Below are 27,406 nucleotides of genomic sequence, written 5' to 3' on the forward strand. Positions count from 1 at the left end.
CAAGGCTACAAACCCAATTCCATAGCCTCAAGCCTCCTGGCAGAATTAATCCAACACAGTCTGAACGCTGGATGACTAAGTCTTCAGTATGGATGTATTTGTGAAGATCAATCTGTACATTACAGGTTAAGGAAGCTACCAAAAGCCAAATGCATGCAGGAATTCCTCTGCAAGCAGCTTGGTGGCAATCCCAGCAGAACGGGGCTGGGAAGGGGCAGCAGCACACATTCAGCAAGTTACTCTCTTGTATACCTTGCTAATTGTTTTATCTCTTTCCCTTCCAGACAGCACATACATCTCACAGCAAGCACTCCACCCTTTGACCTGCAAAACCTCAAGCCAATTTAGATGGCACTGCTAATCGAACAAAAATCACTCATCTTTCATCGGGCAGACTCGCTGTCACAGTTTCATGTGTGACCCAACTGACAGGTTGAACTCTGGCCACCCAAAGCAAAAAGATAACTTTTAGGCCCTTGCTCCCCATTTTGCTCATTCTCAAACAGTGAGTCTAAGCCGTTCCCCCAAATTTCATTTCTTATACCCAGCCAATGAGGGTCATAGTCATTTACTGTCTCCAGCAGCTGCTGCCCATATGATGGGGCTGAAGCAGTTCCTGGGTATCTCCCTTCATGTTTTGCAGGTACCAAAGGAGGACTAGCGTCACTTGCTGCAACCACAGGTGGGCTGTGCCTCACCTGCTTAAGCTCGAGCGTAGATTCCCCTTCACTGTAACTCAGAGTGGAACCCTTACCGAAGGGGGAAGTGTTTGGCTTCATATACAAACAGTTCTCATTGACCAGGCCTTGGTCAGCACTGAGGTAGTTTGAGACAGGCCTCCTATACATGTTCTCTTTAGCTGACAGATATTGGTAATCTTCTGTACATGGCTGGAGAACATCTGCATCTGTGTAGTAGTTTTCAGGGAAAGATTTCTTCAAGTATGGATAGTCCTGCACTTGCGGGACAGGGAGCGAGAGCTGAGCAGCACTTCCTATGGCTCCCGCACCGAACTGGACCCCTTTTCCCATGTAATCCATGCTGAAGTGAGATGGGGTCTGGGTGAAGCCTCCAAACGCATTATCCAAGCTCCTGAAATGCGCATCGAGCCTCGAGTACTGCTGCCCCGAACAGGGCAACGGCTGCCCAGAGAAGTTCAGGCTCCCCCCCGGCAGCCCAGGCTGCAGACCGAGGAGGCCGGGGTCTGACCCCAGACCGTGGGTCCCTCGGCACCGCTGCTGGCAGCCACCGTGGCTCCGCTCTTCCTTGCCGGACACGGGTTTGGGCTGGAGGGCAGCTTCGCCCTTCTTGCGGTTCAGCTGCCGGGCCCTCCTGTTCTGAAACCAGACCTGTGAAGGGTGAGCAGGCGTTAACCGCGACCTCTTGGCACTGTTAGAAGTGCTTCGGCTCGCTCCTGCCAAAACAGGCGGCGAAAGGCACTGCCACCGGGGGAGACCCCCGGCACCCCGCACCGCCCGGGTGCCTCCCCCGCTCCCCTCGCTGCCCGGCATGGGGGGAGCGGGCGGGCCGGGGCGGGCAGGAGGGTGCCCTCCGCCTCTCCTACCTGGATCCTGGCCTCGGGGATGTCGGTGAGGCCGGCGAGCTGCTCGCGCAGCGCGATGCCGGGGTACGGCTGCTTCTCGAAGGCGCGGACCAGCAGCTCCAGCTGCACCTTGCTGAAGGACGTGCGCTTCCTCCGGCCGCCCTCCCGCGGGGCCTCGCCTGGCGGCGGCCCGGGCCGGCGGCCGGGGGGCGGCGAAGCGGCGGGCTCCATGCGGGCCGAGCTCTGCGGGTCCCGGGCCCGGTGCCCGCCTTATGAGCCCTCCGCCCCGGCCCTCGGCGCCCCCCACCCGCCCGGGCCTGCCCCGGGGTGACTCAGAGCCGTCTCCCACACCTCCATTGTCATCCCATCACCAAAATACACACCGCGAGGGCTCGCCCCGACGCAGGAGCCAAAGCGTCTCCCGGCGAAGTCCCCGCCGCCGCCACACACCCACCTACTTTTTTTCTTTTTCTTTTCTTTTTTTTTTTTAATTCAAGTGGAGGGGCAATAATTCCCTTCGTACTTCGGCTCGGCCTCCTGAAAAGGCTGCTTTTGCCCTCCGGCAGGGCCGGGCCTTTCCTGGAAACCCAGAGCTCCCCGGAGCGCTCGGGATGCCTCCCCAGCTAGGGAATATGGGTGCCCACATCACCCCTTCCCCAAGGGGAAACCATCCCATTTCCTGCTTGTCACCATCCAGGTTACAGGTCCCCGTCTTCCATCTTTGGTTATACAGCTCCACTCCCGTTCTGTCAGTGGGAAACTTCTCACTGACTTAACTGGGGTAAGCAAAATGCTGGTGGCTTTGCCACATACTGCACCAGAACCCACCACCGAACACCAAAGCTCCCCCTGGTACTCTCTGCAGCGCCTTGGGGGGAGTGAAGGAGAAATTTCCCTCCTGTGTGCCTGCTGAAGAGCTCAGCATAACCTATTCCCTTCCTGGGGCTTCTTGTCCTCCTCCAGACAGCTCTACACATCCAAGTCATGTACAGAAGAAGCAAGCTCTGTGTTTCAGTCCAAGGTGAGATCATGACCAAAGTACTAATTCAAATGAGGGGCCAGAAATATTTTTAGAGAGCCAAGAGCGACGTAAGGGTTTACAGGGAGCAACAGTTACAATGCCAAAAGGGATTAGATGTTAAAACAGGATTAGAACGGCAGCAAATCAATTAGTTAATGTAATAATTTGTCAAATGAGGCCATTAAAGGCTATCACTGAAGGAGTTCAAGAGTAACAGCATCATTACTTCATGTGTCTGTTGTCTCAACACGTTCCCAGTCATTTTCAGCATTGGGACCTGGTCCAGCTTGCTGTGAAGCTTAAGGGTACAAGAACAAAGCGTGAGCTATTACGTACTTGCATTCTGCAGGGACCACCACGTCTGTGATCCAGGCAGCCACTTCTGGGCTGAGCTGGACAAGGATTTTAATGTTACACACACCACCACAGTCATTCACAACAAAAAGGAATGCTCTGCCAGACAGAGATGACAATCCGCCCCTGTGAGTCTGGTACTTCAGAGGCTGGGTTTGTTTTATCACCTCTGTCCATAAAGCAAGACAAATGCCCTCGGAAACAATAATATGATAACAACACAATAATTATATTACAATATTATATATTACAATAATATACATTTAAATATAAATGCTTATAAATTTAAAGAATACTTTCTATGAGAAGCGTATATGATGGCAGTGACAATTTCAGAGGGATGACAGCAGCATGTAGTCCACGACATCTGGAAGAAACAGCTTGAAACAATTTCTCACTACTCCTTCCCATTCTTCTACCATATAATTCTCATATGCCTGGACTGTCACAGCACGCACACATTCCACAAGGAACTGATTTCTCTCTCAGGGTTCCAGGGTGGTTCAGAGACCTTCCTTTCCATATAACAATACAATTTCTATATAGCCAAGAATTTGCATGTGGGAGAAAGGGAAAACCAGGTGGCAAATGGTTTGGCAGTTCTAGGTACTGCAAGGTATGCTGCTAAGCCTTCAGTTTAAGTTCACTTTTAATATTCAGATACGCATGTAGGGAGAGGTAGATTAAGGTTCAGACACAACAGGCAAATTTACAGAGCTTGACGACATAGTTTTACAGACAATCTTCTCCACAGCAAACCCAGCTACTGCTCCTTGTTCTGATCGTGCAGGATGCAATTCCACTTGCCTTTAAGCCCCCACATAGCTTCACACAGAGTCCTGCACGTGCCAGCTCCACTGCGTGCTTGACTAGAAAGTGCACCAACTCACAGAGCTTCTCCATCCAAAAACTGGTCACTTTTTTGGCCATGTTAGTTCTTGGCCAGCTTAATTCAGGCACCAAAAAGGGAGGGGGATGCAGAGGTGCAGAGAGAAAAGTAGAATTGGGGAGCTCTGCTTTAAACTGGCCCAAGGAAGCATGGAATTGCATATGACCCTTCCATCTCTCTGCATTTCATCTCTCCGTGGGATGCATAATGAATCGGATCAGGGAATGGTACTGGATCATTTGCCAGGTACAAAGAGAGCTAACTCATTCAGTCTGGCCACAGTGAAAGGATGCCATGGAGAAGGCAAAGGAAAAAAAAAATAACAAGTCATTTTCCCTTTCTGGCTTTCCAATTTTTTTTGGCAGAAAAAGTCTGAAAACATCATTTCATGAGGATAAAGACAACAGAAAGCCGACCCTGCAGGCAGCCTGCAACATTGGTCTGGAAAGGAGAGGTGATCCCCCCCAGCACACACACACGCACCCCTTACAGACAGACAGCAGAGAAGAGATAAGGAGGAGTCAGCAGAGGAGAACCGCTGGGGCTTGCAGCGACTTGCACTACTTGCTAACAGCGAGTGTCCATCGCTGCTAGCTAGGTCAAACAGACCGGGCTTTTGTTAACATCCCCTGGCTGTGGAGAAAGCAGTTCACACTTCCCGGAGTTATTGTTCCAGGCACTCTGCCAGGCAGCCTCTTTACACCCTTCATTTTCAGAGATTTTCTTTGCAATGCTAATTGATAGAGACTTAGATTGTGAGTTTGTTTTTAAGTGAGATTCCAGGAAACAAGATGGCAATCTTTGCCTCCCCCTCCTCTTCCCCTTCTTCTGCTCTGGCACACGGACTTGGCCTAAGAGCTAATTTCTGCTAGAGTGACAGTTTGGCCATGCCGCGATCCAGGCACCGACCAGCCCTTGCTGACCATGTTTCCTTGGCTGTTGCATGTCTGTCATAATCAAAACAACTGTTTGTGAGCCTCCCCATCTCTTCTCTAAACCATACCAAGGGAAATGGTCTTTTTTTTTTTCTTCTTTCCCCTGTATTTTTTATTCATTTTACAAAGGACTATAAAATAAATGCCAAGAGAAGTGAAAGAGGGGAACAGGAGAAGTGTGGAGTAAGATGCAGAAATACAGAAAGCAGTATGCTTAACAAAAACTGTATCTCTTCAGATCATAGGTTGTCTTTAGGCTCCCACCAATGCCAACAGAACTTTGCTGCAGATTTCAGTAGGGTCTAAATGTGGAAACCCACTATGTCCTCTGCCAATGCCCCTTTACGTCAGAGTTATGGTATAACTGCATCTACAGAGGAATCAAAATCACACATGGAATGTACCGAAAATATTGCTCCCCCCTCAAAAAAAAAGAAAAAAAAATATGTAACAGACATTTAGGGGAGGCAACAAAATAATTAGCACTAGCCACAGTGCTCTTTAAAATGGCTCTGAAAAAGGTTTGCATCTATCCTAGCGCAGATCAGGGCACCAGGAGCTCCTCTCCTCTCTCCCTCCCGAGCAGCCCTGGTGTTAGGAGCTGCGAAGGACGCCCCAGAATCGTGCTAGCACGATTTGGCAGAATCGTGCCAAACACCGAGTGCAGCACGGGCCCTGCCGCCAGGCGCCTGCCTGGGGAGTCTTTGGACAAGCACAGACCCCTACAAATCCCTACATCAAACATTTTCTAGGGCAGTACCATGCTATTGATATTTAAGAACTTTCATCCTGAAGGAGGCAAGATCAATTTCACTAGTTGGTCTTCAGACATTAACACCTCATAAAAAGGAGGTTCATGCCTCGCTTATCTAGAGTGCATCTTTAATTATCTCCTGGTACACATTTTGCAGCCCATTACTTACCAGTCAACACTGCTTTAATTATGGGCTTGGCAGTGAAAGACAGCCCTTACATCACTGAAATAAAAACGCTACAAAGCAACCCTGGAGAATAGCAGAGATTTCATGTTCAAATGTAAAACCGTGGAATTCAGCCCCAACACTACAAACATCTCCCCCTATGTGCAGTCCTGTCATAGCCAAATGTGCCCAGGGGCACTCCAAAGACCACGAGCAGCCAAGCGATGCTCGTGCTCTCACCTGCTCTGCAGGGTAAGGAGCGCTTACAGAGGCACGTCTTGTTCTGAAGGTAATTCAGTAATTCTGAAAGTGTCGTGCCAGACACACACACGTCCATGACGTGTTTAGGCAAGCCGGATGGAGACACATCTTGCACCTTGAGCAAAGAGAGGTGAAATTTAGGATAATCCTTCCTTTGCAAGAGCATTCATTGCCCAGTCCAGAACCAGCTGTTGAGAGTGCTGTCACCAGACCACTGAGCCTTTCCCTACAGCAAACGCGTTTATTGTCACAGAGCATTGTTCTGACCTCTCTTCCTGCCTGAAACGAATGTTGTTTCTAACAGCTATAGTGAAGGAAAACAATATTGCTGAGAACAACATGAACGGTTAAGGCAAAGCGGTCTTGGTCTGCTGCAGTACCCGTTAAAATTGACAGATTTCAAGGCGAAAAAAGCATTAGGCCAGCTTCATGTAACTTGTGAATAATCTTAGACTTCGGTTTTTCTTGCACATAACCCTTAAAAGTTCATAGCGTGGACTGCAGTTACTTGAAATCTGGGGTAGCCATTCAAAAAGGGCCATACTCACTAAGACCAGATGTATGTCTAACCTGACACTTAACTCTCCAGAAACAGCCAAAAAAGGATTCCCGTCTAGGGATCGTGGGTACCTATAGCCAGGTCAGTCAGCTATGTAACAACACGTTTACCTAGTACTCGCTGTCATTTGCAACTCAGGGACTTCCTAAGGTGGATTAGTTTCTAAGAACACAGAAAACACAACGTGCTTCTATTTTGTGAATTGAAACAGTCTTTTTTTGAATCTATGTAAAATTTTAGCATCTGTAGCATCCTCTCACTAAGACTTCTACAGCTTATCTACCTGATCCATGAAATAACGCTTACTTCTATTTGTTCTCAATGTGTTGCCTGCTAGAATAATTTGGTGCTGGCTGCCTCCCACACAAGAACTTGGAAAGCCCCATGCTGGTTCCATTGGTTCATGCTGCCTGCTATTTCATCAAACCCCATCACTTACTCCCTTCAGCAACCTCATTTCTAGACTGAAGAATCCCACTCACTGTAGCTGATCCACAATTATTCACCCTATGCCCCATGCCTTTGGTCATTCATGTTCCCCTGTGAGAACGTTTTCCAGTGGTACTGTATTTTTCCTGAGACAGGAAGACTTGAATTACTTCCAACATCTAAGATGTATATAATCATGGTGTTTCAAGTATTATCATGTTTTCAATGATTTTTTTCTTCACTGCATTCCTAACAACTCCTAACATTATTTTATTTTTTTGACCATCACTGAGCTGGCATTCTCACAGAACTACTGACCAAACTCCGAGATTTCATTTCTGAGTAGTAATGATCATCTGTAGTCTGGATCTGAAAATTGTTCCTTAGTTGTACCGTCATTATGCTCCCTACGGTTGCGTTTTGGAGTCCTGTGACAATCCTGAAAGAAGTTGTCACTTCTTTCAAAGAGAAGACTGCCATAACTTTTAAAGGAAATAAGACCCCAGGTAAAACTGCAGACTTTGTGCCCTGTATTAAATAGTAGTCCAGTGGTGCCCAACACTGTTAATTTTTCTTGTGATCCACGGAAGAAAAATCACGGGAGATGTATGCAGGATTTGCTGGGGAGGCAGTGATTAGTGCTCCCATTCCCACAAAATACAGTGTCTCCTGCTTTGGTTGAAGGAAATCTCTTCTGCAGGCCAGGCCCGTCTCACACAGCCATGCAAAAGAGTGACTTGCAGTTAGGGCAGGCAGAGCCTGAGCCTGCACAGAGTTAGGATGACCACAGGGAAGGGCAAATCAGCAGAGCCAAGCAGAAACCAAGCCAAGCTGGATTCCCATATGTATGAAGCCTAATGCATTAGATCACAATTCTCACACCCCTTTGAACTCTGAGTAGAAAAGCTGTGCAGTGACCTGTGCAGTTGCAAAGGCATTCACTAAAATCTTGCTTCAAGAAACATCAGAAAACTCTGTACAAAATATCCTACCAATATCTGTACTTGGAGCATTCCCAAGTGCAGTTTGGTCTGGCAGGCCCGCACTTGCCCAACCCCCTGAGATAAGTACCATTTTTTTTTTTTTAAGTGCAGCAGTATTTTAAGCCCAATAGGGTCATGTTCACAGTCTGCATTACCTTATTGTAATCCTGTCCCTCGTACTCCTTACTGTCTCCTTCCCCGTCTCCCTCCCCTTTGTGAGAGAGGCTCTGCCAGCCTCCTGTCTGCAGATGCCCTAGGACTGAGCAGCGCCAGATCCACCCAGGGACTCTTAGCACCTCGGAGGGTCAGACCTCTGAACTGCAGATGTTTAGGACAGGGACTACATCTCGTGTGTGTGTGTGTGTGTTGGCGCAATACAAACACACCCATGTGATACTATAGAAATACTACAAATCCCAACATCATAGCCTGCCAAGCTTGATTACGGCAACTAGTCACCTAAAGACGAGTGAATGTGGCCTCAAGGCTAGTTTGCTGGGACTGGAGACAAGTTGTCTGGCGTCCTCTCCTCCCTGTTCAAAGACCTATCGGTCTAAACTCCCTTGTCAGTCCTGCTCCTCATCTCCCAAATAGTATCCCCGCCCATGTGCTTGTACTGAGGTGTGCTTCCCACCCATCTGCTAGTGACTCCATTTCTTTGCCAGATCCGTGCTGGCTTTTTTGTACTGCAGCCAGTTTTCCCTCACAAGATTCCTATTTCAGACCCATAGGGAAAAACAAAAACAAACAAACAAAAATACTACCCAGAGCTAGAAAACTGTGTCTATTGACGTGACATTTTCATTAACTGAGAAATACATTAAAAATGCATTAGCTAGTCCCAACAGACCCTCGAGAGTAGAGCACTAATTGGAAACCTTCCCTTTTCCCAACACTGCATGCCTGTGCTTACTACCATGCACGTGAAAAACTTGGCAACCTAAGGCTGTGGCTTTCAAAGTAGAAAGCAGAAATAAAAAGTTAGGAATTCTCTCTGAAAGAAACCAGAAGCGATACCAGATACCAAATACTACGTATTAAAAGACCCAAACACTGTCATCAAGTGGTTAAGAGACAGAACAAGGCATCCAAATGCTGATGGCTTGTTGGAGACTTGCTCCTTCAGCCTGTTCAGCCACTCAGAGCATAATGCTGCCCGATGCTGGTATGCAGTCATGGCCCCCTTATCTCCATGTAATATAGTTTTAGAACAGTTTGACCTACTCAGGTTTTTCCAACATAACTAATATGAACAAAGCTGCCTGGTCACGTTTAATTTATCCTAGTAAGGTAGGTTCAGTATTATTAAACAGTCTTCCCAAATGGCATAAAATACCTTTTTGGTCACATACCTGTTAAAAACCCTACCAAATACCCATTGCGTAAATCCAACCTAAAAGAAACCCATCAAACACTTGTAGCACAAATCCAAACTTTATAAACTGAGATTTCAAATGGATGTCACTTGTTAGTATTTCACTTTTTAAAGCTATGTCACACATGAAAGAAATCCATCAGAAATGCGTGCATAATATCTTAGTAGGACTAAAGTTACTGACTTCCAACAGATAACAGTAAAGCCAACTACAGATCTGTAAAATGCACGCCTGCAATGAAAACTGAAGCTCTGTTTGCAACCTGGACTTCAAACTGGTGAGTTTTTGCTATTTAGAAGAGCTTATTAATGCTGGAGCGTTGGCTGCAGCGCATTACAATATAGAGGTCTGTTCCTTTTTAATAACAAAAAGCACGGTGTTAGGATAGGCACACAAAACTTGACATAAATTGATCTCTAAAATGCACGAACTGAATCTGTAGTAAAATCCATGAGAAATTACTACCTTTATAGCTTAAAGGTAATACTTAGTTCTTAATCTTTGCAAAGACTAAAGATGTAGCTGGGGCCTTTATAGGCGGCAATTTCCAAGAATTACATTATGCTCCCGATTATATTCACAACATGATAGAAGAGAACTAGTTTTATCAAGCACCCATGGAACCCATTTACCTATGAGAGCAATAGATCAAAGAGATGTGTGAAGGTTTATTTACTTCCAAGTCAGAATTATTGTACCCCACTGCTTCCTCTTATGTACTTCTCATCACTCCTTGAAGTACATGAATCTGCTAAAAGTCTTGACCATTAGCTGCAAAACTGTAAGGCTTTTAAAGACCATACACTTCCTTAGCTTGTCCAATTTTAAATCTCAAAGAGAAAATGAAATTTTTTTAACTTAATTTTAATTAATTTTCAATTTAAAATAAAAAATGATGGAACAAAGTTATATGTTAACTAGTTAAATTAGCAATCAGACATTTCTTGCAGTAGATTCATTACAGCATTGTGTCATTTAACCCTGATTTAAAAATATTTTATTGATAATTCCATCTCCTTTGGTAACTTTCACTGACTATCTCATCTCTTTTAAACCAGCCACAAATCCAGTTTAAAGTTGGCTGCAGTTCGTTCCCAAGTAATTTCCTAAAAAGATCCCAATCCCTTAATCATTCTTTATCCAAAAAGCTGCTGTTTACACAGACACATCACTGACTCCAGTAGGATGACTCACGCAATAAAGGTTAGTCTGGATTAGAGTAACCACCACCACCTTTTTTTTCTCTCTCTCTCTTTTTTTTTTTTTTTTAAAGAATTTTAAAAGCCACAGAAGAGCTAACATGTCTCTATCTAGTCTCCGGCATCTACCAAGAACACAAAACAAAAGAGGCAGACTACCTGGCAAATACCCTTTGTACTTCCCGATGAAAGTGAGATAGTCAATATCTCTAAGTTAGAGATAGCAAATGTTTCTAAACTGAAGGGGGAACGAGTTTTCTACAGTATTAGATACAACAAGAACTTTATTATTTGAAAATCTACTAGAGTGATATAGTGCTATAAACAATGTATGAAACGAGACAGGTATGTTTCAGGGATTACAATGCAGTGGTCCATTTTATTGTTTTCAGCAGGACTAACCCATCTCAGTTTACATACATAGTCACTGTGAAGACCTCAGGACCCTACAGACACACTTTCAGTGAAAAAGCCTTTTCTTCGCCTTTTTCTCCTCCACCCCCTTTTTTTTAATTAATTTATTTCTTTCTTTTAAACTACCATATTTGTCTTTGAGATCTCTAGGAGGATCATACAGCCATAATTTTCATGTTAGGGCACTGTTAGTTGCCATACCTGTTGATCTCATAGCAAACATCTATTTTGGTCTTAGATTCTTCAAGAATACTTGTGGCTTTAATTACCAGCCTAAGTTTGAATCTAAATCAAGTGGGGCAAATGAAAGAAAAATGTATGCATGCAAATATGAGGGGGCACGCATTTTTTTCTTTCTAACTTGTTTTTAAGATTATGCTTTCCTTCAGTTTTCTATGGCTTTGGCTAGTATAAAAATAGGCTCAATGAGCAATCTGCGTAGCCTGGAGCAGGGTAAAGCCAGATTAGTCCATCCTCAAATGCTTACAGAGCCCTGTCACCGTGATGGCAGCTGTGCTGATTGTTAGCCACCACTATCCCTGTCCCCTAGCACAGGAAAGGCCTTAGAAAGAACACGAAGTTGTTTGAATCCTGTCACACAGAGATATGTATTTCAAACTATATAAATCTAAATGCGGCCTGGCCAGAGCTGACTGAGCTGGCTGCCTGTGCTAGGCCTTGGTGACATTTTGGTGTGTAGTGTGCTGTGGGGAGCTGCCAGACCTTAATTCAGTCACTTTGTGACACTGATCAGAAGAATGAACAACAAAACTGTAGAATTCTCAGAAGTTAAGGTTGGTGAAGTAAAGCATGAATAAATATTTTTATTTCTTATAACCTTAACAATGTAAATTAGTCCAGCATGTTTTGATACTTCACACAGTACCATTTGGCAACTGTAGCTTCCAATTCAGATTATACTTGCAAATAAATGTAATTAATTACTGACAAATCTTCCGGCATTGAAACCACAAAAGTGTCTAGGTATTAAGGCATATCCAAACACTTTGCCAAAACATGATAAAGCTTTGCAGCTAGACCCTGAGAAAAGGCTCCCCCAGTGCCAGTCGCAGGTGCATCCTAACAGCACTTAAGAAACAGCGAGAAGGACTAACAGTCACTGAAGGCAGCGGGATCGCTGTGCTTTGGCATCTCGAAACCAAAACGCCCCCGAGAAACACGCTGTGACTCCGCTCAGCTCAGAAGGGCCGAGCCCTTCAGGGAGGAGCGGCGGGCGGCAGCCCTCCCGCCGCCCCCTCAGCCGCGGTCCCGGGGAGCGCCGCCGGGAGGCGCCCGCTGCTCGGGCCCGGCCTGAGGCGCGTCCTGGCCGCCATTACGTGCGGGGGGCCGGGCGCGGTGACGGCCCCGCCCCGCCCGGCCCCGCCCCCCCCGAGTAGCGCCTTAGCGGCGGCGGCGGCCCGCGGCCGGGAGCAGGACGACGGGATGGCGGCGGCGACGGGCGCGGAGCGGCTGCAGGACGGCAGCTGCCACTTCCAGCGCTCCCGGCTCCTCTGGATGATCGCCATCGCCTTCGGCATGATCGTGCTGGGCGTAAGGCGGGCGCCGCGGCGAGGGAGTGGGGCGGGCCGAGGGGAACAAGGAGGCTAATTCCAACGTGAAAGGGGCAGTTTCAGGGAGCTAACCTGCCTTTCTTTTTTTCTTTTTCAAGTGGGTAACGCTTTCACCCTCAACCATACCTTATAGCTATTTGGGACTATTTGGCAGCTTCCTTCACCATATCGCAGAACACTACCACACATGGGTGTGCTACGCGTAAGTTTCATCTGGCTCCGTGATTTTTTTGTATCTCACTTGCTGTCTCTGACTTCCGTGCTTAGTCTGCGTTAACAAGCTTTCCTGTAACCCGGCTGTTAATTACATGTAAAGAGGTCTGCCGGCGAGCTCATTACAGCTCGGGAAGGGGGTGCTAAGCATGTAGAAGATAGGAGAGGCTAAGACCTGGCTGAAAGCTTAAAAACTCAGCTTGCAGTTTGGTATCGGTGTTGTTACAGTGAAAAGGGAAAGGAGGAAGATACTGCTTTTGGAGACATTTTCTATCCTACTACTAACTTATCCTGTCCACGTGAGAAATAGCCTGCTGAAGCAACTGCATAGTGCTGAACTTTGCTGGGTTACAAAACATGTTTTCTTACCTTATTCAACAAGAGCTGGAATACACTTCCCTGTAGCCAGCTCTCTTGCTTGCAGAATTCCTGTAAAGGGAATCCTCAGAGTGGCTTGTTTATTTTACCATGCATCACGTAGATGATAGCCTTCATCATTGCTTTTGCATAAGTATTGAACTGATCCTAACTGAATATCCTGCATAGCTTTTTAAAAAAGCTTCTATACAAAAAATTACAGATCAAGTTTGATTGTCATGTTATGTGTTCTGAATCTATACACACAATACTTTTCGTAGAGCTATACCTGTAAAAGCTTCCATAACACTTCACTAAAATAACTTTTAAAAGTAAACAGATTGATTAAGCCAAGCGCTTAAGTCAATCTTAGTTAAGTGTGCAGAACTTAAGTGCTGAAAGTTTTGGAAACATACAGTGGATCCTTGAAATGGGAGGTTCAGGTATATTCTGCAACTTTCAGTTTAACTTTCTCAGTGGACTTTAGGTAGTTTTAAGAGTATACTTCTTTTCCCCCCTGAGATAATAAACACCTCACTTTCTAGCTTAAAATGCAGCGTCAATTCTGCGTTCAGTTTGATATTCCTTGCATAACGGATTTTGGATACATTAGTCTTCCACCTAATTTTCAACAAAATAAAATGTGTTTTCTTTTTATCAGGTTCTATGTATCCTGGCTGATTCATCTAGTAGAAGCCTTGTACGGTGTTAAGTTATGCCAGTAAGTTGGTCTTCTCCCTTACCTTAAATGCTCTGGAAAGGATTTCTGATACAAGTGACATGAGTTACAGACTGATTTTGGTGGTCACAAGCAGCAATATTATTTCTGAGGATGCTGATAAAATTCTTACTGCAGTGATAGTTTGCTGTCCTCCATAAGAGGTTACTGCTGTACTGGGTAGCAAAAATAGGGGGCGGCAACTTGCAGAACTGTTAGCAGCAAGGTCTGCCAAAGCTTGTCTGCCTGCCTCTGAACTCACTATTCTTTGTATTTATTTGAGAATCATTCTTTATATAACAGGCAAACATAGTTTCTTATTCTTCATTATTAGTTCAGATACTGGGTAACATAGCACTTTAGAAAGCAGTGGGTAAAAATAAATAGGTGTCTAAATTCAGTCAGATGTTAACAAAATTCTGAGACTGTTAATTAGCAGCCTAAATAAATTCCATCTGTATTGTGAAAAATACAATTGGATACTTCTGTTTGGGACTACGCAAGATCTGATCATATATGCAAGTGGAGGAAAACATTGACCAATCAGACTCGAAAAATAATGCCAACTAAGTCTTACATTAGGAGAACAAATTGTTTGGAAAGGGCATGCAGTCCACACACATCATCCTTGTATTCATTTGGCTTACGTTTGTAATAATTCAGAAGAATGCAGTTACTACTTTTCATACTAGTATTTCTTTTTGATTCTTGTGTCTCTACACAGAGTAGCTGGCAAGTCAGTTTGCCATTGTGAACACTAGATGTTTTTCTACTTGATTTAATTAATGCCCTGTTTGTCACAAGCTTCTCAGGTAACATCTCATGGAAGCAGAGGGATTTTATTCCATTTAAGCTATCCGAGGTGGTTCTCAAGGCATAAAACATTCAACAAAATAGGAGTTAATAATCAACTATTTACGAAACTCCAAATATCAGTTCTATAGCTTTAAGTTAAATTCTGCAGATGTATTTTAGATATATGGGCTTAAGGTGATTTTAAGCATTAAGACACTTCATACCATTGACCATACCAAATGGGTGTATTGTAATCAAGTTAAGTAATGAAGTTTTTGCAGAGCAGTGTTAAAGACCAGAAGAAAAAGAGCATGGGTTTCCCTGCACGTTGACTTAGATTACTAAGTAGTCACAAACACTATATATGTTTTACTGAAGTAAAACATTGTGATGTCTGCTTACGAACATCACAAAGGGAGGCATGAGGAAGAACTAGAGAGCAGGTAGGTATATATTTGTTAATCAGTAGTGGTACTTCCCTTTGGCTTCTGGCCTGTATTTCTGCATATCATCTTTTCAAGTAAGCTTGCCTTATATAAGCAGGTACAATTATTAAGACCTAGCTTTTATATTTCTGCACTTATTTGAAAACACTGCAGCTGGGATTATAAAAACAGTCTTTCTTTTTCCACAGCTGGTAAGAAAACTTAAGAATAAGTATTAAGAAATGTGTTAATCAATACTTGCTACACGTTAATTTGGTCAGTGTAGACAATTAACAGCTGAACTGTTCTAGAAGAGATCAGTAGAGGGAGCTCCCTTCATTAATGTGTACACTTATGCTCAACATAATTTACTGGAAATGTGAAATCAGTTGTTCTGTTGACTATCATGTTCATACTTTTATTCTCTGTAAAGCCAGAAATATTTCCCAACAATGATAGGGTGTGGGGATAAAGCATCACATGGTTGGTTGAGAAGGACAGTTGTCTTCAGGAAGGTCAACATGATCTAATTTTTAAGGGATAAAAAGTGTGACAGTATGGGTAGCTTGAGGTACTGTAACTGTTGCTTCAAACTCTTAATGCATTTACTTGAGTAAGTCAGCTTACAGATGTTCTTTATAGCATTAACTAGACCTTTTTGTGTAACATAGAGGAAAAAAATCAGGTGCTAATTTAAATGACAAATCAAGTCAGGTCTCTTGATCTTCCTGTACCTTTTTCTAGCCACAAATTCAGGCAGCAGTGCTCTGCCATCCTGCATTGTGTAGTGATATCTAAACAATTGTCAGGCCACTTTGTCCTGCTACTACCCAGACTACCTTCACCAGGAAGGTATATATGGATTTGTGGTAAAGAGCAAAGGCAGATTAGTATTAAGCTTGTCTATTTTCTTGATTCTTTGAAGTGTGTAAACTTGTCTTATAGAACAAGTCATTTCACATAGCATAGGCAGAAATTGCAGATCGTGTATTACTGAGGAAATTGTATGCATGATATCTATAAAAATATTTGTTCTATAGACAGCTTAAAATCCACTAAAATCTCGAGTACTAGTGTGTTCAGTTAGTACTATCTTTCAAGAAGTAACTCTCAGTAGTGACAGTAATCTAAGATCAAATGTTCTAATCAATTCTGACATATCAAGGATATCTGACCTTCGTAAGTATTAAAGTGTAGTCTGCAAGATTAAGCTTTTTGATACATTTTATGGTTTTGTTAACGTTACAGATCTAAAGGCATCACTGACCCAGCAGTTCAGTTTCATTGGTTCGTTCAGACACTTCTATTTGGGTACGCTTCTTTTGGTCTTCTGGTGTCTTACAAACCTACAGCCAAGAAGCACTTCTAGAAGACTGTGAAAGACATCTCCTCTGACATTCTTCATCCTCATTTTTCAGAAAATAACCTGTAATTAGCTAATTTATGTTCCTGCTATGTGATGTGATGCCCTTCTACGAAAGTAACTCTCCTCTTACTAAAGAAGAAACTTAAATTATATTTCACAGGGCCCTGTGGATAGTTCAGCAGAAATTCAGCCCTTCAGTCATGGCACTGCCAAAGTTTAATCCACTTTATTGTGCAAGAAGCCAGAGGTTGCTCCTTTGCACTGTTTGGCATCGATTGCATACTCTGATCATCATTGATACGAAAAATCCCTGACAGCTGGTAGCAGTGGTTGATAAACAACCTTTTCATGGAGAGGAAGTTCTTCTATAACAGGAACAGTTATTTGCAGCCACAAGGCAACTAGCACCTGTTTTGTGGTCGGATTCAAGTTTTCCTCTGTTTTCTCCACAGGACCTTTTACTAGCTTCTTCTTTTTTGTTAGATCTTGGTCTCTGTTCCGCAAAGGACAGACCACTTTATTGCTGCAGGCACATTAAAAATACCAAGTCTCAGTTCAGGTTGAGGTACAGTGATGAGCAGGGATACATAAAGCACTTTAACTTGGTTTAATACATGTGCCTTCAACTTCATGCAGCATGACCTCATCTTTTGAATGAAGATTTTAATCTTTGGGTTACTGTAGTATAGAGTGTAGTCTTCCTGGTGTATACTCTGCTCTCTCTATAGAGCGTAAAGAGAATCCTGTAGCTTTTTTGAGAACTAATTTATTATCCAAGAAAAAGCACAAACAATTAACATCTGAAAATCTAGTTGAAAATTTTCTAGATTGGTGAATGAAAACACCCACCGCTGTTCACCAGATGCTCATGCACTGAAATCTTGGTTGAGAGACCATCTTAAGCATCCCTCAGAGTACTTTCCGTATGGGTAGTAAGCCCTTTTATTATATTGTCTGTTTTATACTTCTCTATTTTAACCAGAATTCGCCTGTCTTAACACTTTTAGAAGTAATTATAAATAATAATAACTATGATGTGAGGAGAAGTTTTACCACACAATCTGTGATGCTGTAGGAAAAAAAAAAGGACAAGAAAAGGTGGGTTTTGCTCTAAAGAAAAGCAGTAACAAGTAAATATATTATACCATGTCCAATACATACAGACTATACTGTAAAACTTCTGATAGACAAGTCTTATTAAGTACAGGTACATGAAGTCTTTGCTTTTCAGCTGCTACTAAGAGCAGGGAGAACTGATGGGTTTAAAATTGGTGGTTTTTTCTTTCTTTCCTTTTTTTGGCCAGTGGCCCATGGATAACACTAATAGTTTTTAGAGTAGAAAGTTCTGTTTAGTGGTTAGAAATTGACAGGAATGTCAAGAACCTGAGCTATGTTTGTTTTACCATCTAATCTTTCCTCTTATTCTGTGATCCTTGAATAAAGCTTAAAAAATGGAAAGAGATTTTTTTTTTTTTTTTTTTTTTTTAGTTTATGCTGGAAATAAATGTCTATACCAAATATATTTCACCTATCTAGGCAACATCTTTACACTAATATCAGTATTTATACTTGCAGCACACAGCATTAGCTGGCTGTATGTTTTCCAAAGCAAGTCCCACAGAAGCCTAGAATTGCTGTTTGGATGAGGTATTGATGCATTTTCTCTCTGCCAAAAAAATAAAAAATCTCTATGGTACTAAAACATGCAGAGGTATAATTACTGGGTGTATGAAGATGAATTCTAATTGAATGCTGAATGAGCTTTTAAGAATGGGAAGGCGTAAGAGCTTTGGTTAAACATTATCATGATAATGTTCCTGCACAGAGAAAGAGACACACAGTAACATTGAGGCTAAGAAAAAAGTCTTGATCACTTCTCTAGTCCTTACCAAGCCATTTGTATGTTTTTGTTTCCCACTATTCATTTTCCATCAGTAAAGCTATAGAAGGACTATGCTATTTTCCCCTCCCAACACCAGTCTGCTGGGACACCACTCATGATGCCAACCATCACAGCTTTCAGGTGGGTTCTGGATGGCTGTAGGTAAATTGGAGAATTTAGTAGCTGGCTGCTAGACTCAACCAGAAGGTTTTCCTTTTAAAGAGGCAAGGGTAAAAGCTTTCTCAATGCCACACAAGGAAGCAATAAAAGAAGAAAGGTGGTTAACCGATAACTGCCCTTAGTTACAAGCTATTATCAGGCTAAAACAGTTTTTTAACAAGACAATTGCATCAGCAGGTATTTTTGAAGGCTCTCCATTTTTATTTATTAACTTGGCAGACCTCAGCAGCTCTTTGGAGGTTGTCGGGCATTGCTTTTCAGACTTTTTGGAAGTGTAACTACATTGCATGTCTGCTTTCAAGCATTTTCTCTTCCCTACCCTTACTTGGTAGGGGTTCAATTTTCCCACCTGTTAAGGTGTTGTTTTTTTTTTTGCATGCATGCATTTATGCCCAGAGCTGTAAGAAGCAGCACTGCTTGACTTTTCATGTTTTTGAAACCCTTGAGACAACCAACTGAAAAATTTGAGAATCAGCGATAAACAGTTCCGACTGGCTTTTAACGTAAAGTACCCTTGAGGAAAAGAAGGAAACCCACAGAACAGCAAGATTCAAAGTCATCTGGAGATCCCATTTCTGAATATTTGTTTATAATGAACCTAACATCACTGCAAGATAAACATAACACCTCACAAAATTATTTGCTAAGAAAAAGCCTGCAGAAGAACCAATGTAAGTCATCAACTCACTAAAGTTGTAAGACATTTACAGCTAGCAACAGGCTCTTTGGAAAAAACACTGATTACACCAGGGAGAAGCACTTCTCCAGGCTATCCTGTTAAAGTGTTACTCTTAATCATCTGGAGCAATTCTTTTCACTGCAATCAAAATACCCTCTCTACAACAAAAGGAGAAAGCAACAGAAGAGTGCTGTTATGTTCTTACAGCAGCTCAAAGTCTAGGCTGGATGTCAAACCATCTTCTACATTTACACCCAACCCACCCAGCCTTCCAGAAGAAAATACACATTAGTACTTCACTGTAAAGTTTCAAAAATGTCGCTTCCCACCAAAAATAAAACCATACGAAGCTTACAGAACGGCTTTCACTGGTAAAGAACACTGCTAAATAGTAAGGTAAGCCAGCAACAAAGCTAAGCTGACACTAAAAGATTTTCAGGATGCATATTTCTGCCAGCCAGCCAGCTGATAGTACCAAAGAGAAATAAATACAGCTTAACCATACATTTCAAATTGAAACCTTAAGAAAAAAAATGCTATGAAAGCTCATGTGCAAAACTAGATATGCTTTATGCTAATAATATAAGTTAGATGTCAGGAAAATTCAAGACAACAGTGCCTGTTATTGGCAGGCATTTACCAAAATAAGGTATTATCTGACCTGCATGGTGTCTCCCATTTGTTTACAAGAGCTATTTCTAAAACCTTAAGGGCTTTTGCTTAGTTTTGCAAGGGAACAATGAAAAAAACTCAAGTCACCGTACATTTTCTTTTCTTCGTTTGCCACTCTTCCATTCTGACCTAGATTTTTGTGAACATAATAGGAAACAACTAGGCCAACCTTTGGAAATCCCCAAAGTGTTGGTTCATTAAACACGTTTAATTTGCCTTGGGGCTGGACAGCTGATCTCCTGAATAGCAATACAGCCCAATTAAAGCAGGGCAAACGGTCTTCTTGTAGTCTGCAGTAAGTTTGACCACTATAGTTAAAGTCTTAAAAGTCCTACAGCCTGCTGCTTGTGGGCACTGTGGTATAATCCCTCTGTTAGGAGAGGGCAACAATGGCAGACTGTCAATAGAAATACAGTAGATTTTAGAGGAACAGGGAGCTAACAGGTGCTTTCCAGAACCCTGATTTTAAGGCTTCCAGACAAATGACCTTCTCAAAGGAAAAAGTAACTAACGTAGTGATGTTTTCATGAATGAAATAATTCAAATGATATATTTCTTCTGTATTTATACCTCATGCTTTAATAACGAGAGGGGAACATCCATTCACATTTTTTGATTACATAGCTATTGTAAACGAGCACTCATTACTGAAGCCATGGTCCTCACTTCACTACTTACTAGCATAAGCAGTTTAAAAAATCCTTTGCTTTTTTTGCTTATTAAATACAGGCTTGTACATTTTTATCCACCTGCCTTCCAGCAAGTGATCTCCATATATAAAATAAAAAGATTTTTGTAGTGGTGTTTTTTTATTATTATTAATGACTCTGCTCATTTGAGGACTTAATAAAAAACTTTTGGTGTATTACCATACACCTATATATTCAGTTTATCTTGTTAGTAAAGTGTTTATTCAGACTGATGCCTGCATGAACAGATCAAGAGATTATCATGGTCTTGTAGTCCTGAGGTGAAGAAAACAGTTTGTTTAAAGAAAAGGGGCGAGGGGGAACCTCAGCATTTCCTTCACTATTGCTCTTCAGAGGAGAGGCAGTACTACAGCACCATTTCCGTACTCTACTACACCACACAGCCCTTGCAAGGCCCCTACAACATTAAATGTAATTGCAGTACCTGAATGACTGGAAACAAGGAAGGGAGAAGTATAAGGAATACAGCTGTACGTATCCCCAATGCACTCATTTATCAGAGTACTTCCAGACTTCTCTTGAAGAAAAACCTCTTAAGTGCCCCTTGAGAAAACAGACAGGGAGGCCAGCTTACTGACTTCAGAAACCACAGAATTCTCCTTCTTAAGGCCCTCTAGACTTCTTATCACAAGAAAACAAACATGAACAAACAACACTCTCCTCTACAAGCTTCAGAGGCATGAAAGACTGAAAAGTCCACAGTCACCAAAAAAAAACAACCACCAAACAAATACGAGTACCTGCATTTAGAAGAACTTTCGGCTATCACCACCAGCACAGCTGAACCCCCTTACTGCCACACCCTTCCTCTCTCTGAGGCAGGACAAACCCCTCATATCCTTCCTGTGGATGCACTCAGGTGCAGTTGATTCAACCCTGCCCCTTAAGGACTTGCCAAGCTCTTCCTTTCTTTAGAGAGGGACTATGGTCTTAAGGATCTTATGCGTGCTCAATACTGAATTACTTCAAACATTCAGATTTTATCAGAAAGCTTTCCAACCACAGCCAACAATTTTTGCTGCAGCTTTATTTACCACCACCAACAACAAAAGTGCATCAAAGTGATGGGAAAAGCATCAGCTCAGGAAGGCACGCCATTCAGCAGGATTCCCCCTACATTTGGATATAGCAAAAAGTTAGGAGCACATGAAAGCAAAGGTTTGGAGTAGAAGAAACTCTGCAACGTTCAATATCCTAAATGTGGCAGTCTGCTTACAGTTAAACACACAGCAAAGAAGGTGACAGAAAAACACAAGGCCATCAAATAAACGACCAGCAATAATTAAAGGCCAACCCAAGAGTCTTATGATTTCCTTTTCTGGCCACTAAACCACATGCCTATCTCTGGATCTAGCAACAGTTTGATACAGCATGTCAACTGCACTTACTGCATTGTGGCATGGGAGGAAAGAACATGTGTTTCCAAATCTTCCCAAAGTAGGCTAAATAGCAAGGCACTACTTGTGAGGACACACTACCTGTATGGGGAGATGAACGGTACCTGATGTTATGTAAACGTGTACTGGTAGCATTTTAGATGTTAATGCAGAGCTAACAGGCCCTGGATGAGAAATTAGGAATCAGTGTGGGAAGAGATACTTTCAACAGAAGATATGCTTTGTTTGCATCAGTCCTTGGAAGAAGTTGTGCTGAGGCCCTGGCAAACCTTGTATTCACAGCTGCTCCCAAAGTTAAGTGGCTTACCTCTAGCAGAATTAACCGGGTCAAAGCAGCCTCTTCCATCGGAGACATGAATATGTATTTTACCTGGTGGAATCTGCTGCAACCTGCAATTGAAGGCCTGGTTTACCAAAGTTCACAATGTTCATGATGAGTATCTCTAAGATAGGATAGGATAAGGACTTAACTCACCCACACAGGCCCAGCCCAGGATACCTCTGTACCAGACTGTACCCAGACACATTGCTCAGGAACACCGCTGGGTACAAGCAAGGCAGTATTTGCACCTGGCCCAGTACGTGAAGCAGAAATGCCTTCCAAGCCAGCAAGGAGCAATGCTTATCCAGCCATGCTGGCGAGCAGTCTGTCAGGCTCCTGTGCTACTCTGCAGGGCAAGAGGGACAATCCTGGCCTGCTGGGTCACCTCCCTGCAGCCCAGAGCTTATCCTGCACAAGAGCTGTGGATTTCGCATCAATGTCAACGACAGAGAAAGGGAAAAAATGAACTCTGAAATTTTAATGCAAGGTTGCTACCAGTACCTTATGAGAGGATGATAAACCTTTCATTGCTGACGCAGCATAATGTCATTTTTATTATTTTTAAAATAAATACAATGCTTAGATTTAAATTTTGCTGATTTAACAACTTGCAGATATTTTTACATAATCATTCATTTGTTGTTGTTTTTTCAAGATACATAAGAACACTCTATAAAAATATTTCTTTAAATGAAACATTTTAAAATACATAAGTATGTCTTCAAAATGCCACAATCCTATTATATTTCATAATGCAAAAAGTTTAGCAGCACAGATATTTCAGTATTCTTTCCAATCATATACATTCATTTAAATGTCCCTTCCCCCCAGAAGTATTTCATCTTACCTCTAAAGCCATTGGACTTGCATAAAAGCAGTACAGAATGGAGATCACTTCTGGTATCATTATTTTAACATATGACGAGTTTGCCACTTAATAATATTTTACAGTTTATGTTTATACGTAATACAATGAAAATAAAACCCAGCTGCATATGTCATATGTGACATACTAAACAAATCATTTTCATTTTTTTTTTCGAAAACAAATTTTTGATCATATGGTGATCTCGAGCACACTGATTTTTGGATGCTCAATCTATTAGCTCTCTAATCCCTGTTACGTGAAGACCTGCTAAATGCAGTTACCTCTGATTAGAAATGAAATCCCTAATACTCTGAGCTTCTAGAAAAATGAAATCCAGGATAATGCATGATAATAAATCAAGAATTCAGAGGCCAAAGGCTGCTGGCCACTACTGAGAACTTTGGTTATAAAGCCTGACTTTCTTTTCACGTAAATATCCAAGACATTCTCAAAATTTCCTGAAAGGTTTGCCAAAAGAGATGAGAGGGTAATTACACCCTTATTTTTGTGTGTGTGTGTGTGTGTGTGTGTGTGTATATATGTGTGTGTATATGCGTATACACATACATATGTGTATATATGTGTGTGTATATATATATATATATATATTTACATCCCCAAATCTGCTCTTTGATGATGTGATTCATTAACTGTTTCAAGGGAGGCAACAAGTACTCAATATGTGTTCCATCATCATGTATTTCCATACAAATTTCTTAAACTCCTGTGACTGAAAAAAAGGAGTTGTGTCTGACAGGCTGATTTACAGCACATTCTAGTGACCAAGTCCTGTACTCATTGCTGTGGCTAGCAGGAAGGGAAAGAAAGTAACCATTGGGGTATCGATAAATTTTTACGTTCATTTGCAAACCAACACGATCCTTCCAACAATATACCAAACCAGTGAACTTCTCTTATTTATCCACCGTTTGTGAGAGTCTCTTCTCCATTCCTGCTCCTTTCTGAGCCACAATAAGAAAAAACAAATAGCCTGTTACTTCTTAGAAGAAATACCACAGAGACAGCCAGGATGCTGCCCTCATCATCCCACCTTGTAGGCACAAGCTAGGTTATAAATATAGGTGGTTATCTGTAAATAATAGACATGATACAGGTAAGATATGCATAAGACTGGATATGCAGTTCGTTCTTTGTAGTCCATGGGGACCCTCTGATTAGATTGCTCTAATTCTTTAGATGATGTTCTTCCTATCCGACAGATGGACTAGAATTGAGAGAGGATACAAAGAGCATTTGCCTGCCCCAGGGCCTCCAGTTTTCCACATGACTTTTTGTTTGTGCTCTAGAGACAGAAATCCCACATTGCAGGACTAGGAAAAGAAATATCCTAACAAGCGCATGCTTCACTACAGGGGAGGACTAAAGAAGAAAACTCCATTTATCAGTTGTAATATGGCAACAAGGGAAGGTCATTACGGGCTTGCAGCATCTTTCTCCCCAAAAGCTATAGTAAAAGTTCATTTTCATGGACACTGAAAAATAGTTCACCCAGCTCTGCTCATGGGAACCGGATTGATTTGATCCCATGCTGCCTGTGAGGATACTCTGACCTTGCTGGATTTTGAGCTGAGCTCTGCTAAACATACAATATCTATTTTATATAGTTAATTATCAACTTGATATTCTAGAGACAGGGTTAAGACTTCACATTAAAATACCTGCACCCAAAATTTTGGTCAAATCTGGTGAAATTTAAATGAATGGAATAGTTTATGTTGGTGCTGTTGCAGACAACCTTAAATTGAATTTTGCCCACGTGGAAAAGCAACTGTTGAACACACATTTATAGGTGGGCTTGAATTTCTCTTACATCTCTTGCCATCCCACAATGTTACCTTATTAGTAGGTCTCCATCTGGTATATGGTATATAGGTCAATGTGTTCTTTCTTAATTGCATTAGCCACTGGTCTAAGACTCAGGCTTCCTCTTCTCCCTGAGCTGTCTTTGCTTAGTAACTTGTTATCTTTAAATATATTTCACTCTTGACATTGTACTTAATCTGTCAGGTGAGATGGATCGAGTTTGTTTTAGGCAGACTAAGACGATCAGTGAAACTCCAATTAGAAAACTCAAAAGGGTGAGACCCCTTTTTATAAAGGAACATAGCCGTTTCATGGGCTCATTGTTACACTGAATCTCCAAAAGCAGGAGCAAGAATTACATTTGTATTCTGCACATGCAAACCTTTTTTTTTTCCCCTTTTTAATTGTTGCAACATTTTCCAGAACCTTACTTTATAAATAGGGTCATTTCTCCTTTGGGGAAAAAATACGGTATTAGCTTTTATCTGCTAAAGGATTCTTTTAAACTGCATTTTATTAGCATAATTTTTCCTCATGATAGCAAAGTTCTTAGCAAATGCAACCATGTTCACCCACACACATGTATATATCCCATGAAGCAGATTCAGCAAATGAACTGCTTCTGGCCTGGAAATGAAAAATGACTACACTAGTAATATGGCAAAATCTAGCAGGAGCTGCATTAATTTAACTAGGGGCATCAAAATCAAAAGCCCTTTGAGGGGCCTGTATTCAGAGATAAAAAATATGCCTTCTCCCTGTTTATTTACTGAATGTCATCATATTCTACACACACTAGTCAAAACCCAGTGAAACAGCTGATAATTCCAACACTGGCAGAGACTATGAAATTTCCCTTAGCTAAGCTAAAGTTTCAAGTTCAACTTTATTCCCAAGGATGTTTGCTACATTTTGAGCAGGAAATAAATATCCTGAAACTATTTGCTAACTGTTCAGCCCTGAAAAACAACATTTGTTCTGAATGCCTCAAGATTAGTGCTCTGCAAAATGCTTGTCCAAGGACCTCAGCCCCTTCCCTTGTGCTTTGCTCATCACCGCTCTGTCCACGTGGCTGTTGGGTAGCGTTCCAGGAGCGCGTTCCTCAGCTGGGCTGTGTGCATTTTGTCTCTGGTCTCCACAGTGCAGGTAACCTGGGAAAAGAATTTGGAGCATTCCTGACGGCATGGCAGCGTTCTCAGACAAAGGCATTTCCAGCTAAATCCTAAAGTGTGCTCGTAAAAGCATAAAGATCAGCTTGACATAAAAAACTCTGGACCTCACATTCCCTATCTATGTAGGTAAAAAAAAAAAAAAAAAAAAAAAAAGATATTATAGAAACTCTGTGGCTCCTCCAGTTCTTCTGCATGATCTTAAAACTCTCCCTGCTTTATCGTCTTCAAAGTTCGAAGAAGATACGCTGACCCTCAGATAGCTCCTGGGCAAATACTTTTCTGCTGTTGGTCTCCTGGTGGCCTCCCTGAAATCATCCATTAGCAGCTTCTCTTTTCCATTCCCTGGGGTATGTATCTGGTGCTGCTGCCACCTCACCTCTCTCTGACTCTTGCCTCGCCTCATATCCACATTTCTCAGCAGCGTTTGCTCCAGAACCTCCATCCTTCAAGCTTTTATATTCTCCTCTTCTTCTCTCTCACGGACTTATCCCCCGATTCCTTATCTCTGCAGTATTCTGGCTGGTTTCCTCAATTCACACACCTTGTTACTGTTTTATTCCAAGATTTTTTGTTTGCTCATTGCATCACTTCTAGTTTTCTATTACAGTTGTTCTGCTGCTACATCAAACAAAACCCAGGCAAACCTAAAGTTGAGAGTTATTTTTAATCTTCGCTTGCCTTCACAATTGACAATCCTGTCACATAGCCACTGAAGACAATAACTTCAATGTCATTTTTTCAATTCTTCTTTCATCCCTCTTTTACATGCTCACATCTCTACTCCATCACTGTAAAATCTGGGCTCTATCACAGGTGAGGCACCAATGTGAAGGTACAAAATTTCACTTCAAAATTTTAGACTACTAACTTAAGTTACCTCTGACCCTGCTGCAATTATTATTGATGCTGGAAGTGCCACTTGGAAAAAAGACCTCACAGAAACATGGCAGTCTAGCAAGGAAAGGATCCAAGATAAGTCAGTGTGACAACAGAGAGTTTATCCTAACAGGCCAACCGACAGAACAGGAGAAGAACCGGTCGTGATAACTTCAAGACAGAGTGCTAGAAACAGATGCCACGTGTAACATTCCTATCGGAACTGCATCCTTCAAAGAAAGCAGCAAGACAAAAAATAAAATTGTCTCAACTCAAATGTGTTTCTGGGGATATGTCTTAATAAGAACTTGGAGAATTCGTATTTCCTGGAATGAGCTTAAAATAACAATAACCCTTTAGCAGAACTATTTAATGAGAACATATAATACTACCACCAATAAACAGCCATGAGCTCAGTTAACTGTGAAACTAATTCTGAAACACGCATCATGAAATAAGACATTTCTGATCTGTTTCTGTAATTCTTTGCCTCTTT

The 27,406-nt window shown here is 42.1% G+C and overlaps 2 protein-coding genes across 2 annotated transcripts in view; one reads left to right on the forward strand and one right to left on the reverse strand.

Annotated features, from left to right (window-relative positions):
* The first annotated feature begins 12,263 nt into the window (after nucleotides 1-12,263).
* On the forward strand, nucleotides 12,264-17,786 carry TMEM254 (transmembrane protein 254). Its single transcript, XM_035552444.2, has 4 exons — nucleotides 12,264-12,434; nucleotides 12,553-12,656; nucleotides 13,686-13,745; nucleotides 16,211-17,786. The coding sequence occupies exons 1-4, from the start codon at nucleotides 12,327-12,329 to the stop codon at nucleotides 16,329-16,331; spliced, it is 393 nt and encodes a 130-aa protein (XP_035408337.1). The 5' UTR covers nucleotides 12,264-12,326; the 3' UTR covers nucleotides 16,332-17,786.
* A 144-nt stretch (nucleotides 17,787-17,930) lies between these two features.
* LOC118246709 (putative threonine dehydratase) overlaps nucleotides 17,931-27,406 on the reverse strand; it is a 47,882-nt gene continuing 38,406 nt past the window's right edge. Inside the window, exon 14 of the mRNA XM_050711841.1 lies at nucleotides 17,931-26,013. Coding sequence (XP_050567798.1) covers nucleotides 25,915-26,013 — 99 coding nt within the window. The 3' untranslated portion in view covers nucleotides 17,931-25,914. The remainder of the gene's footprint in view (nucleotides 26,014-27,406) is intronic.

This window comes from Cygnus atratus, chromosome 7, assembly GCF_013377495.2.
Source record: "Cygnus atratus isolate AKBS03 ecotype Queensland, Australia chromosome 7, CAtr_DNAZoo_HiC_assembly, whole genome shotgun sequence".
Classification (NCBI taxonomy): Eukaryota; Metazoa; Chordata; class Aves; order Anseriformes; family Anatidae; genus Cygnus; species Cygnus atratus.

What these genes read in the sequence shown, in the direction of transcription:
- TMEM254 (XM_035552444.2), top strand. Translation starts at nt 12,327, where the DNA reads ATGGCGGCGGCGACGGGCGCGGAGCGGCTGCAGGACGGCAGCTGCCAC. An exon ending in TCGGCATGATCGTGCTGGGC is followed by an intron (nt 12,435 to 12,552) that starts GTAAGGCGGGCG and finishes TTCTTTTTCAAG; the next exon opens with TGGGTAACGCTTTCACCCTC. An exon ending in CACACATGGGTGTGCTACGC is followed by an intron (nt 12,657 to 13,685) that starts GTAAGTTTCATC and finishes TCTTTTTATCAG; the next exon opens with GTTCTATGTATCCTGGCTGA.